At 47.6% G+C, this 12,738-nt stretch overlaps 1 protein-coding gene across 21 annotated transcripts in view; it reads left to right on the top strand.

The window, feature by feature from the left end:
• LOC147121217 (girdin-like) overlaps positions 1–12,738 on the top strand; it is a 456,789-nt gene that overhangs the window by 269,483 nt on the left and 174,568 nt on the right. For all 21 annotated transcript variants that reach the window (XR_015077512.1, XR_015077511.1, XR_015077513.1 and 18 more), the window contains 2 exons: positions 372–516; positions 1,508–1,692. Coding sequence is in view for 18 of the 21 variants with exons in the window: in XM_085981375.1 (XP_085837501.1) it covers positions 372–516; positions 1,508–1,692 (330 nt within the window). In the remaining 3 variants the exon portion in view is untranslated. The remainder of the gene's footprint in view (positions 1–371; positions 517–1,507; positions 1,693–12,738) is intronic.

The following is a 12,738-nucleotide window of genomic DNA, read 5'->3' as shown; positions in this document are numbered from 1 at the left end:
TAAAACATGCTTGCAGTGCCACCGAGAGAAAGACCTGCGAAAGTGATCTATGAGGAGTAGCAGTGCCACCTCGAATTGAGAGGACTGAAAGGTAAGTATAATGGTGAGTATACATACCTTCAAGTCAATATAGGTTAAAAGTGATGCCCAGGCATGATAGACGTGACAGAAGTAGCATTACATAAATGTCAGGCACATGAAGTTAAGTGTAAAATGGACAGGAAGTGTGTACTGTATTATATATTACGGCTATTTAGTAAATTATAGATATGTGTGTTTGTCCGAATATCCTTCTTATTCTAATTGAGCACTTTTTTCCTCGTTTACGAAGTGCTATTTATGTTCATTTGAGCTGTATTTTTTCGTTGAAGGAACATGACACTGACAGAAAGCGTATTGAGGAATTAATGGAAGAAAACTTGACCCTTGAAATGGCTCAGAAACAGAGCATGGATGAATCATTGCACTTGGGCTGGGAACTAGAACAGTTATCCAAGACTACTGAATTCTCTGAGGGTAGGCAAAGTCATATTAAACCTGTTATATTGATAATTTCTCAAGATTATTTTTGTCAACTCACTTCATTGCAGCTCTTCCAAAAAATTATTTTTCATATTTTTAAGATTTCTTGATTCTGTTTTTTGTATTCCTCCATTTATGTTAACATTTTCTGAAAATGCTGTTAATAGTATAAGCATACATTTTTAGTTAGTTTCTCTTGACGTGCAGCTAATTTTGTGTCGTAAAGTAATATTAATTATTCATAATTGTTAGAATTTAAGGAGACATGCATCACAGTGGGGCAGTACATTGGAGTATCAATGCATGACAACATAGAGTGATGGAACACAGAACGTGCCAGTGATCCAGTAGTTCCCAATTTCAACTACACTGTTAGGGGAAAACAACAGGGAGAGTGAAAAAACTCAGCGAGAGGGAGAAAAATGAAACTGAGAATTGTCTCGGAACTGCACTTACACAGGTTCTAGTGACTAGATTCAGAGTAGAATTAGTGCAGCCATGTTTGCTGCCAATCTCCTCTCAGCCATGGATGGTGCAAGAAATTCATTTTGATAAAGAAAAGGATAAAATTTTCAAAACTGTTGCCTGATATTTAACTATATATACTATAATAAAGATATATATATATTCCCTAATAGCTCAAAATGTATATAACTTTTAAGGTTAATGGGCAGAACATTTTTCAGTTGATTTGAAAAAAGAAAGACTTACAGTATATAAACGCAACGCCTTTCACGACCTCAGGATGTCCCAAAGTGCTTTACAGCCAATTAAGTACTTTTGAAGTGTAGGCACTGTTGTAAGGTAGGAAACGCGGCAGCCAGTTTGCGCAATTTGACAAACAGACTTCTAGTCTACCAAATTTGATTAACTAAATTAGACTACCAAAACAGAAAACTACTGTTCTGTGGCTATAAAACTATTGATAATTCATTAACATGTTAATGAATCATTTAGTCTGATTTTGTTTTTAAAATACTTGCAGGGCCGCACAAGTCTCTGGGTCAGGAAGTGAATGAGTTGACCTCAAGCCGTTTGCTTAAGATGGAGAAAGAAAACCAAGCTCTGCTGAAAACTGTGGAGGAACTTCGCAGTGCCATGGATTCTACAGATGGCAGTAACTTTAAGTTCCTGGGGCTAGAAAAGGAAAACCAGAGACTTAAAAAAAAGGTCAATAATTCTTCGTCAAATGTGTTACATATGTTAGTATAGAGTGAACATACGAAAAAGGATGGTAAAGGTCCAGCTGGTCCATTGAGACAGTTCCATCCCAACACAATTCAACTTACCAACACTGTCATTCCCATCTAAACCCCCCAATCACCTGCTGTCATGCTGTCTCCTGGAAGAGGCCAGAAAGAGAAAAATCCTACGGCTAATTTGGGTAGTGCTGGGGGGGTCTATGAGGCGGGGCGGGGCAAAACAAGAAATTCTTCTCCAACCCACAGAGGCAATCAAGGTAGCTCCAGGAGATCATAACTAGCCCCCATTGACTTACCTACCTTTTGTAGTTAAGACGTTTGCCATTCGCAGAACTCGTCAACTTGCTTTTTAACATTTCCAGCAAATCCAAACTTACTGCACATGCCAGCAATGTATTCCAGAGATTGAAGGCTTTTTGTGAAAGGAACCATTTCCTTGTATCTAATCTAGTTCTGCGCTGCTGTAAGAACATAAGAAATAGGAGCAGGAGTAGGCCATTTGGCTGACCTTGTACTTGCATCCCCTAGTCCTCCCTAGCCAGCCTTGCACAAATAGCCTTTCATTACTTTAAGGATCTCAGTCATATGTCCTCAAAGTGACACTCTTACAAATTTAAAAAGCTACACCTCTCTTATCTTATCCTGATAACGAAGGTCCCTTAAACTACTTATCAATTGAGTGGCCCTACTCTGAACGTTTTTGATTTCGCCCATGTGAGGGGACCAAAGCTGAACACTGCATTCTACATGCAACCTGACCAAGGGCTTAGAATCATAGAATGGTTACAGCACAGAAGGAGGCCATTCAGCCGGTCAAGCCCATACCGGCTCTTTGCAAGAGCACTTCAGCTAGTCCCACTCCACCGTCCTTTCCCTGTAGCTCTGCAATTTTTTTTCCTTCAGGTAGTTATCCAATTCCCTTTTGAAAGCCACAATTGAATCTGCCTCCAGCACCTTTTCAGGCAGTGAATTCCAGATCCTAACCACTCGCTGCACCGTCTCTAAGGCCTTCACATCCTTCCTAAATTGCGGTGCCCAGAATTGGACACAATACTCCAGTTGAGGCTGAACCAGTGTTTTATAAAGGTTCATCATAACTTCCTTGCTTTTGTACTCTATGCCTCTATTTATAAAGCCTAGGATTCCATTTACTTTTTTAACCGCTTTCTCAACCTGCCCTACCACCTTCATCGATTTGTGCACATATACCCCCAGGTCTCTCTGTTCATGCACCTCCTTTAGAATTGTACCCTTTAGTTTATATTGCCTTTCCTCGTTCTTCCTACTAAAATGTATCACTTTGCACTTCTCTGCGTTAAATTTCATCTGCCACGTGTCCGCCCATTCCACCAGCCTGTCTGTGTCTTCTTGAAGTCTATCACTATCCTCCTCACTGTTCACTATACTTCCAAGTTTTGTGTCACCTGCAAATTTTTAAATTGTGCCCTGTACACTCAAGTCCAAGTCATTAATATAATCAAGAAAAGGAGTGGCCCTAGTACCAAACCCTGGGGAACACCACTGTATACCTTCCTCCAGTCCAAAAACAACCGTTCACCACTACTATGTTTCCTGTCACTTAGCCAATTTTGTACCCATGCTGCCACTGTTCCTTTTATTCCAAGGGCTTCAACTTTGCTGGCAAGCCTATTATGTGGCACTTTATCAAACACCTTTTGAAAGTCCCATCTACACCACATCAACCGCATTGCCCTCATCAACCCTCTCTGTTACCTCATCAAAAAACTCAAATCGAGTTAGTTAAACACGATTTGCCTTTAACAAATCCATGCTGGCTTTCCTTAATCCATACTTGTCCAAGTGACTCTTAATTTTGTCCCGGATTACTGTTTCTAAAAGCTTCCCCACTACCACGGTTAAACTGACTGGCCTGTAGATGCTGGGTTTATCCTTACACCCTTTTTTGAACTAGGATGTAACATTTGCAGTTCTCCAGTCCTCTGGCACCACCCCCCATATCCAAGGAGGATTGGAAGATTATGGCCAGTACCTCTGCAATTTCCAGCTTTACTTCCCTCCGCACCCTAGAATGCACCCCATTCGGTCCTGGTGACTTACCTACTTTAAGTACAGCCAGCCTTTCTAGCACCTCCTCCTAATCAATTTTTATCCCATCCAGTATCTCAACTACCTCCTCTTTCACTATGACTTTGGCAGCATCTCCTTCCTTGGTAAAGACAGATGCAAAGTACTGATTTAGTACCTCAGCCACGCCCTCTGCCTCCATGCATAGGTCTCCATTTTGGTCCTTAATCGGCACCACCCCTCCTCCTTTTACTACCCGTTTACTACTTATATACCTATAGAAGACTTTTGGATTCCCTTTTATGTTAACTGTCAATCTATTCTCATACTCTCTCTTTGCCCCCCCCCCCCCCCCATATTTCCTTTTTCACTTTCTCTCTGAACTTTCTATATTCAGCCTGGTTCTCACTTCTATTCTCAACCTGACATCTTTTTCTGCTTCATCTTACTCTCTATCTCTTTCATCATCCAGGGAGCTCTGGCTTTGGTTGCCCGACCTTTCCCCCTTGTGGGAATGTACCTCGACTGTACCCGAACCATCCCCTCTTTAAAGGCAGCCCATTGTTCGATTACAGTTTTGCCTGCCAATCTTTGATTCCACTTTACCCGGGCCAGATCCATTCTCAACCCATTAAAATTGGCTTTCCTCCAATTAAGCATTTTTACTTTAGATTAATCCCTGTCCTTTTCCATAGCTAGTCTAAACCTTATGATACTGTGATCACTGTTCCCTAAATGTTCCCCTGCTGACACTTGCTCTACTTGACCCACCTCATTCCCCAGAACCAGATCCAGCATGCCTCCTTCCTCGTTGGGCTGGAAACGTACTGATCAAGAAAGTTCTCCTGAACACACTTTCCCCTCTCTGCCCTTCACAATATTACTATCCCAGTCTATATTAGGATAGTTGAAGTCCCCCATTATCACTACTCTATAGTTCTTGCACCTCTGTAGTTTCCATACAAATTTGCTCCTCTATATCCTTCCCACTAGTTGGCGGCCTATAGAATACACCTAGTAGTGTAATGGCACCTCTATTGTTTCTCAACTCTAACCAAATAGATTCTGTTCTTGAACCCTCCAGGACATCCTCTCTCCAGCACTGTAATATTCTCCTTAATCAATACTGCCACCCCACCTCCTTTCTTTCCTTCCCTATCTTTCCTGAACACCTTATATCCAGGAATATTTTGTACCCAATCCTGCCCAAGGAAAGGCCATCTGCCAGACACGAACCCATTCCCCATTATATCTAGATCTAATTTTTAATGCAAAATCTTTACACCTGTTCCTATCCTCACAAAACTGGATCATGTGCAGAAACTACGAGGAAATAATCTGAATCGAGAGTTCAGGTGGCTTTACAAACTGTGAGCAAAATTGTAGGTATTGTCATTTGAAACCCCACGGTTAGGTTGCAGTCTTGGAATTTCTCTTCCCCTCCACTATATAGTTTTATTTACATTCCTTTCTATGACAACAGCAGTTGTCTGTGCTAATGTTGTATGCATTCCAAGGCATTGCTGTATTGTCATTTACATTAGTGGAACAGTTGTAACCTAAATTCTGTAAGTAACCTAAATTCTGTAAGTTACCAAGAAGTAATCTTCAGCTGATAAATGGTAAGCAGAAAATTCTGTATATTTTGTATTGAGCTATTATAAAATATCAGTTTTCACCCCCCCCGCGAGAATAGAGTATCAACAGCAACTTACATTCATATAGTGCCTTTAACATGGAAAAACGTCCCAAAGCATTTCACAGAGGCATAATCAAAATGAAATGGTAAAATGGCCACCAAGCCAAAGAAGGAGATATTAGGTACATGGAAGTAAGCAGTCTTTGTGATGGAGAGTATCTGAGGTCGGCCACTCGACTCAGTTGAATAGGGTACAGAGATTGCGAACAATCTGGTTTACCTTCAGACAGGAGCACAATGGAATTAGAGTACAGAATTTGTGGCGAGAGCCAAAGACAATGACTTAATTATTCCTAATGTTTACTGGAGGAAGTAAAAGCTTTATCAGAAAAGCAGTCTAACAGTAGAGGCAGTAGCACGGTTGAAAGGTGATGGAGAGCTGGAGCTGGCTGTCATCAGCAAGCATATGGAAGCTGACACCGTATCTTTGGATGATGTCACCAAGGGGCACCATGTGAATGAGGAAGAGGAGGGGGCCAAGGATAAATCCTTGGAGGACTCCGGAGGTAGCAGTGCGGGAGCTGGAAGAGAAGCCATTGCTGGAGATTCTGTCATTACAATCAGGTAGGGAAGAGTGGAACCAAGCGAGGGCAATCGCACTGAGCTGGCAGTTGAGAACAATGGTGTGGTCAAAGGCTGCAGAAAGGACGAGGAGAAATAATGCACCATGGTCATAGTCACAGGGAATGCCATTTGTGACTTACGTTAGGGCCATTTCAGTGCTGTGGCAGGGATAGAATCCTGATTGGAGAGATTCACCCTTGGTGTTGCAGGAATGATGGGCACGGATTTGGGAGGTGAAAGCATGTTGGAGATGCGGCGGTTATTTGCATGGACAGGGTTTGAGGGTGGGTCTTTTGAGGAGGAGCCGACGAAGACGTATTGAAAGGGATGGGACAGTATATGTGGAGATGGAACCATTTACAATGTCAGCTTGCATGGGGGGTCAAGAAGGGAAGTTGGGTGGTCACCAGTTTAGTGGGAATGGGATCAAGAGAGCAGGAAAACATTTTCAGGGAGGGAAACCTTTCTCCTAACTATCTGTAACAAAATTATAAATGTGAGTGTAAAGAATGGCCTAGAAATTCGGTGGGCTGCGCCACCAGTTAGCGCCTAAAGAGGGCACTCAGTGGCTTTAGCGCCACTGGCCACGCCTCCCGCGAAATTTAGCGGGGCACTAATGGCGGCGTTAGCCTGTAGCGCTGCGCCGCCACCGATGACGTCATCGGTGTGCGCCCCGCTATCGCCCCAAACGCGATATTGGGTCGCGCCCGGTACAGGGGGGCCTACCTGTGGCGGTAGTGGTGCAAATTAAGGGGGAGGTGCGGGGCGGGCATTTTTTTCGGTGGCCGCCTGCCAGTACCTCCTCACGCCAGCCTCCTGATCCCCCCCCCCCCCGGGCAGTGCCGGCTGTGTCCCGAGAGCCCGGCACTTCACCTCGGTGCTGGGCTCTTTTGCCGGCACTCGCGATCGGTGATCGCGCTGGTGCAGGCCCCTCCACCTTAAGAAGGGGAGGAAGGCCTGCAATACCGTAGCGCGCCATGCCGCAGCGTGTGGCGCAGTGGCACGTAGCGCTGCGATATTCAGTTTGAGCGCCCCAAGCGGGACGCGGGGTGCCTCAAGCAGCGCCCCGCGTCCCTCTTGGGGCACTGAAACTGAATATCGGGAGGGCGCAAGCGGCTCCGCCCGGAGCGCAAATTCCGATGCCCAGGCGAGCTTGGCGCCCCAAACGCGGCGCCACCGAATTTTTAGCCCAATGTGTTTCCGATTTTGTTACAAACAGAAGTCCTTTCCTCGATCTCGCAATGTAATAGTGCACCATGAAATTTTCAAATGTAAATTGCATGCCAATAATGCCAAAATTATATTGTACTCATGATTTTTGGGTCATTTCCACTTAAGTAGCACGGTTTCCATTACCTGTCCATGTAAACTGGGTATCCTGGGTATGAGAATCCCCCCTTTTGAGACCTCTACTATTCCAAATGATTCGACGTTGACCCGTATTGTTAGCAGTGATTAAACTTTATTTAGCATAAACAAGGATCAATACAATTACTGTATCTTGAGCAGCAGTTTACAAGGTATAATGAATAGTTATACTACCTCGTTATGCCTTGGGTAAAAGAAAGAGTTGTCTGCACCCTCTGGCCTGTCTTCACCTCCTGAGTGTCTCCCTGAATTTACCGAACTCGACTCCAATCTTCTACCCTGAAGCACTGCTGGTGTCCCCTTCTTACAGCATTATTTCCAATTCAAACCGATGGAGCTTCCCTGGATCTATCACTGGTTGACACTTAGGCCCCGATTTTCCCCCAGCCGTCGGGCGGGTTTTCAGGCGGGCGGGGGCCGAAAATCGCAGAAATAGGGGGTCGCGACCCCCCCGCCCGATTCCCCGCCCCGCCCGACTTTCACCCCTGTTTTTCAACGCGACCCTAATCAGTCCCGCCCGCAGTAGGCGGGAATGGTCAGCGGGAGCCTAATGATCAATTATTGGCATGTTTAATCCTATTTTCAGGGTCCCTTGCAACTTTCAGCCTTTCCCCACGTAAAACACGCCTGGTGGGAACACCGCTGATGAAACCTGGCGTGAACAAAGTTGGCTTGCTTGCTTTCAGCTGCAGGTCAATCAGGATTGAAGAGATTTAAACAGGCAGCATTTGCAGGCTGCAGGACCTTGTTGCTGAAGGCTTGGGGCAACTTGTTGAAGGCTTAGGCACAGCTGTGGAAGGTTGGAGCCTCACACACTTCTCCAGTGTGAGCTCCTGGGAAGCCCCTCTCACCACCTTAACTCAGCGCCTCCTCAACGGAGGCATCTGCCAGAAGCATGGGAGGCCTTTTGTTCCTTCCCTTCCTGGCATTAGAGGATCTCCAACAGCAGAGGAGGCTGGAGCAACTCCAGCAACAGCAGCACCAGCAACGACAGCAGCACCAGCAGGAGCGGCAGGCTGCGGCTCAGCCACCTGAGGCAGCACAGGCCAGAAGGGGCCAGCGCATGGAAGGCCGTCGGCGCAGGAGATAGCCCCCAAACAGGGTCTACAGACACAGGGTCAGCTACCTCAACATGACTGAGCAGCAGTGCCAGAGGCAGCTCCGACTCTTGCGAGAGGTTGTGACTGACATCTGCGCAATGCTGCAGCAAGACCTGGAGCCCAGAGCACCAGGTCCACACTCCTTACCAGTGGCCATCAAAGTCACCACCGCACTCAACTTTTATGCCTCAGGCTCCTTCCAGGGATCAGCAGCAGACATCAGCGGCATCTCCCAGGCGGCCGCACACACTTGCATCAAACAGGTAACCGATGCCCTCACGCACAATCACATCCATTTCACCAGGGATCACGCAAGTGCGAGGGCGCAAGCGCTTGGATTAGCTCAGCTGGCAGACTTTCCAAGGATGCAGAGCGTCATTGACTGCACACATGTGGCCCTTAGGGCACCCCACCGCAATCCAGGAGTTTTTGTCAACCGCAAGGGCTTCCACTCCCTTAACGTTCAGCTGGTGTGTGACCACAAGAAGGTGATTTTGCATGTTTGTGCCAGGTACCCTGGCAGCTGCCATGACTCCTTCATACTGCGCCAGTCTACTGTGCCTCCGCTATTCAGTCCGCCAAACGAACTTCAAGGATGGCTACTTGGAGACCAGGGATATCCCCTGTGCTCTTGGCTAATGACGCCGTTGAGGAGACCAGCCAGCGAAGCTGAGGAGCGCTACAACTCCAGCCACATTACCACCAGATGCATTATCAAGCAAACCATCGGATTGCTGAAGATGCGCTTCAGATGCCTCGATAGATCAGGTGGAGCCCTACAGTACTCAGCAGCCAGGGTCTCCAAAATCGTCGTGGTATGCTGTGTGCTTCACAACATGGCACAGTGTTGTGGCTTGCCGATTCCGCAGGACCAAGAGGCTCCTCACAGAGCCGCCTCGGATGAGGATGATGCGGAGGAGGAGGACGGAAACGAGCATCCTGCAGAGGCCCGCCAACCAGCGGCACCAGTGCGCGAGAACATTGCTGGGCGGAATGCAAGGAACGCACTCATCCTGGGCAGATTTGCGTAGCCTGGTACCTCAAACACTGCAGCCTTACTGCCCATGCCTGCACATTCCTACCTATTTGACCAGCTTGCTGACATCTGCAAGTTACCCTAAGGCCTCTATGTGATATCTCCATTCGCCATAAATGCAGCAGTTGCCACCAGATTTTTTATGTACAGGAAAATGATGGCATTGAAACTATTTACAAGACTTTTCACCCAAGTGACTACCCTTGTGATTAGTGGTGCTTTATTTTTCTCTTACGCGTGCTCCTACGTAGTGGTACCCCTGTGGCTTCAGCAGATATGGAGGCCCCTTGCTCTCTTTCCTGCTGCTCCTGTCCCGACACCTTTGGCGGGCGTCCTCTAGGGTGGCGAGCCTGTGAGGGCTCGCCAGCAGTCTGCTGCTCCTGCGGCTGTGCAGAGCTTGAGACTCCTATCTCACTGGGGTGTGGACTCTGGCGGGGCTCTGACCGAGGGCTCTGAAGTGGCATGGAAGTGTGAGCGCGTGGAGAGGAGCCCCCACTTCCTTGAGGTGTGCCAACAACCTCCCTCTCATGGGTCAGCTCCCCCTCAGCGCCTGCAAGTGGCTGGAGAGCACCTTGCTGCACATCAGGAGGGCCATGGGAACCCGTATCTGCAATGGCAGTCCTACTCAGAAGGACTTCCATGAAGGTCTGGTTTCGATGCTCAATAGATGCCATTCTATTCAGAGCACTCACCATGTTTTCGATACCCTGGCGACTAAGCTCCTCCATGGCCGCAGCCCTTCTCTCCTCGGCTGCAGCCCTCCTCTCCTCGGCTGCAGCCCTCCTCTCCTCGGCAGTAGCCAGCCTTACCACGGAGGTTGCCAACCTTTCCGTGGTGATGCTTTCATGCGCCAATGACTCCAATAAGGCTCTGCTTATGCTCGCCATGGACTCCTCCATTCGCTCCACACTCGCAGCGACCCTGGAGACAAAACCTGCCAGAGACTCCTGCATCTGTGCATGGAGATCTATCACCTCCTCTCTTGCGGATGGACCCAGAGGCATAGGGTCGACATGCAGCTGAGCTGAGCTGAGCTGGCAGAGGCCTGCGCCCTCCAGCGAGGACTCTCCACTGCTGTCCCTGTCTCCACACTCTGCTGATGCTCACTTGTGAGCTGTGATACACCAGGTGACAACACTACTCTATGTCCCGAAGGTCCCACCGAGGTGTGAGTGTCTGCGCTGGTGTTGGGTGCGCTTACTTCTGCTGACGCTGCGCCCTCAGAGGCTGGAGCTTCCTCTGAGGAGCCTGCCTGCTAAGCCTCTTCCTCCTCGGCAGTGGCGACGGGGGCTCTGGATGGTCTTGTAGGGGAGTAAAGGAAAGAGTTAGAGATGTGATGCCAAGGCTACTTGCACATTGGATTTGGCAGATGCTCATAAGTCCAAATGATGTGGCTTCAGAATCGTTACAGCGACTCATGCTATGTCAATGAGAGAGATGGAAAACTATTCTGTCACCAGCTTGCGGGCTTGCTCCTGTCGCTCCTGCCCCAGCATCCACAGGCACGTCAGCCCCAGCAATCTCGATTGCAGCTTCCTCCCAGGGGCTCAGGTGGGCGAATGAGGGTGGTCCTCCTCCAGTCCTCGCACGCTCTCGTCTATTATGAGCTCTCTTTTCCTGCAATGAGGGAGACAAGTGGAGTTTGAGTGAGAGTGCAGGAGTGAGTGTAGAGATTGCATAGCATAGATACTTAGAAGGAGACAAAGATGTTGTGAGGCTGCAAGACCAAGGGCCCTCCCTGTGTGTTGTCAGTTGTGTTCCAAGCATCGGAGTGAGAGGCAGTGTGAGGGCTGCATGGTGGAATAGTTATGTGAATGTGAGCATAGAGAGATAGGGAATGGGTAAGGGTGCATGGATGTGACTGTGAAGTGGGATGTGGAGGAAGAGATTGCTGAAGCTGAGTGCTGTTGGGGAAAGGCAATGGGGATCAGGTTGAGGGTGATGGAAACTTCGTACTTACTTTCCTGGTGCAGTGAAGGTCATGGAAACTCTTCCTGCACTGCATCCAGGTCCGACGGGTGACTCCCAGAGAGTTGACCTCTGCAGCCACCTCCATCCATGCAGCCCTGGACCCTTTGGGAGGCCTCTTCCTCCCTGAGCGAGGGTAGAGGACCTCCCTGTGGACCCTTACCCCATCCCCCAATGTCTGCAGTGACGTCTCGTCAAATTTGGCAGCAGCTCGGCCTCTGCCGCTGGCAGCAGCTGGTGCAGGCTCCTCTGCCATTCTGCAAGACTGGTTGAGAAGCCTGTAGAGGTTGAGAAGCTTGCTGGACACTTTAAAAGCACCACGAATGATGACATCATAATGTGGGGCTTTCTGACTGGAAATGGACAATTAGCAAGGGTGCCCACACGTTGGAACTTAATTGGCCACTTGAGGGAAAATTGCGTGCAGCTGGCTGACCCATTTTTTTCCGGGTCGGAACCCGACATTCGGGGAACCCGAAAATTTCCCGCACGATCGGGAAAATCGGTGCCTTAATCTTTCTTTCTTTCGCCATAGTGTTTCTCATGTCACCTGACCTTGCCCAGTCTCTCCCTTGTATTTTTCCACAGCAGCCAAACCATTTCAAGAACCCTGGTTGACACGTAAGCCCCTTCCCTATCTGTCGGCTTGCTACGTCGTTATCAGTCTTGTTCTTGCTTGCGCAGTTCCCATCCCTTTTCCAGGGTCCTACTGTAATGTTCCTTCAGTGTACCATTGTTCAGTTATATGTACTATTTTAAAATGGTTGCTCTTTATTTAGTCAAGTTAGCCATTGTTTTCCCATGTACTCTTCTGCTAAGCCAGTAACTTTGCCATATAAGCTAATTATGAGTGTCTACATACTGTATATAAAAAAGTATTAACAAGCAAAAATACTACAAGGGTTGTTAGGAATTGAACTGTATATAGAAATATAAGTTAAAGAGCCCTATAAGAAGTTTGGCCAATTCTAAGACCATTTCTCAATCATTTTGTTAGCTTTCTATTTTGTTTTTTCTTGCTATGACTGTTTTCAGGAGCTTTCGTGGCAATTATTGTGTTGCTGTCTGTTTTTATTTTCTCCAATAGCTCCAGTAGCACTATAATGGTTTCCGCATATGAATTCCTCTATATCTTTTTTTTTCAAGGACCAAAGGAGAATGCCAGGGAAATCAGGCTGCATCAGCAGCACTCTGCACGCAGTCACTCGTACCACCACATCAGAATCTACAGAG

This window comes from Somniosus microcephalus, chromosome 3, assembly GCF_052327205.1.
Source record: "Somniosus microcephalus isolate GS21.2 chromosome 3, FLI_Smic_1.0, whole genome shotgun sequence".
Classification (NCBI taxonomy): Eukaryota; Metazoa; Chordata; class Chondrichthyes; order Squaliformes; family Somniosidae; genus Somniosus; species Somniosus microcephalus.
This window is presented reverse-complemented; position numbering and strand designations above follow the sequence as displayed.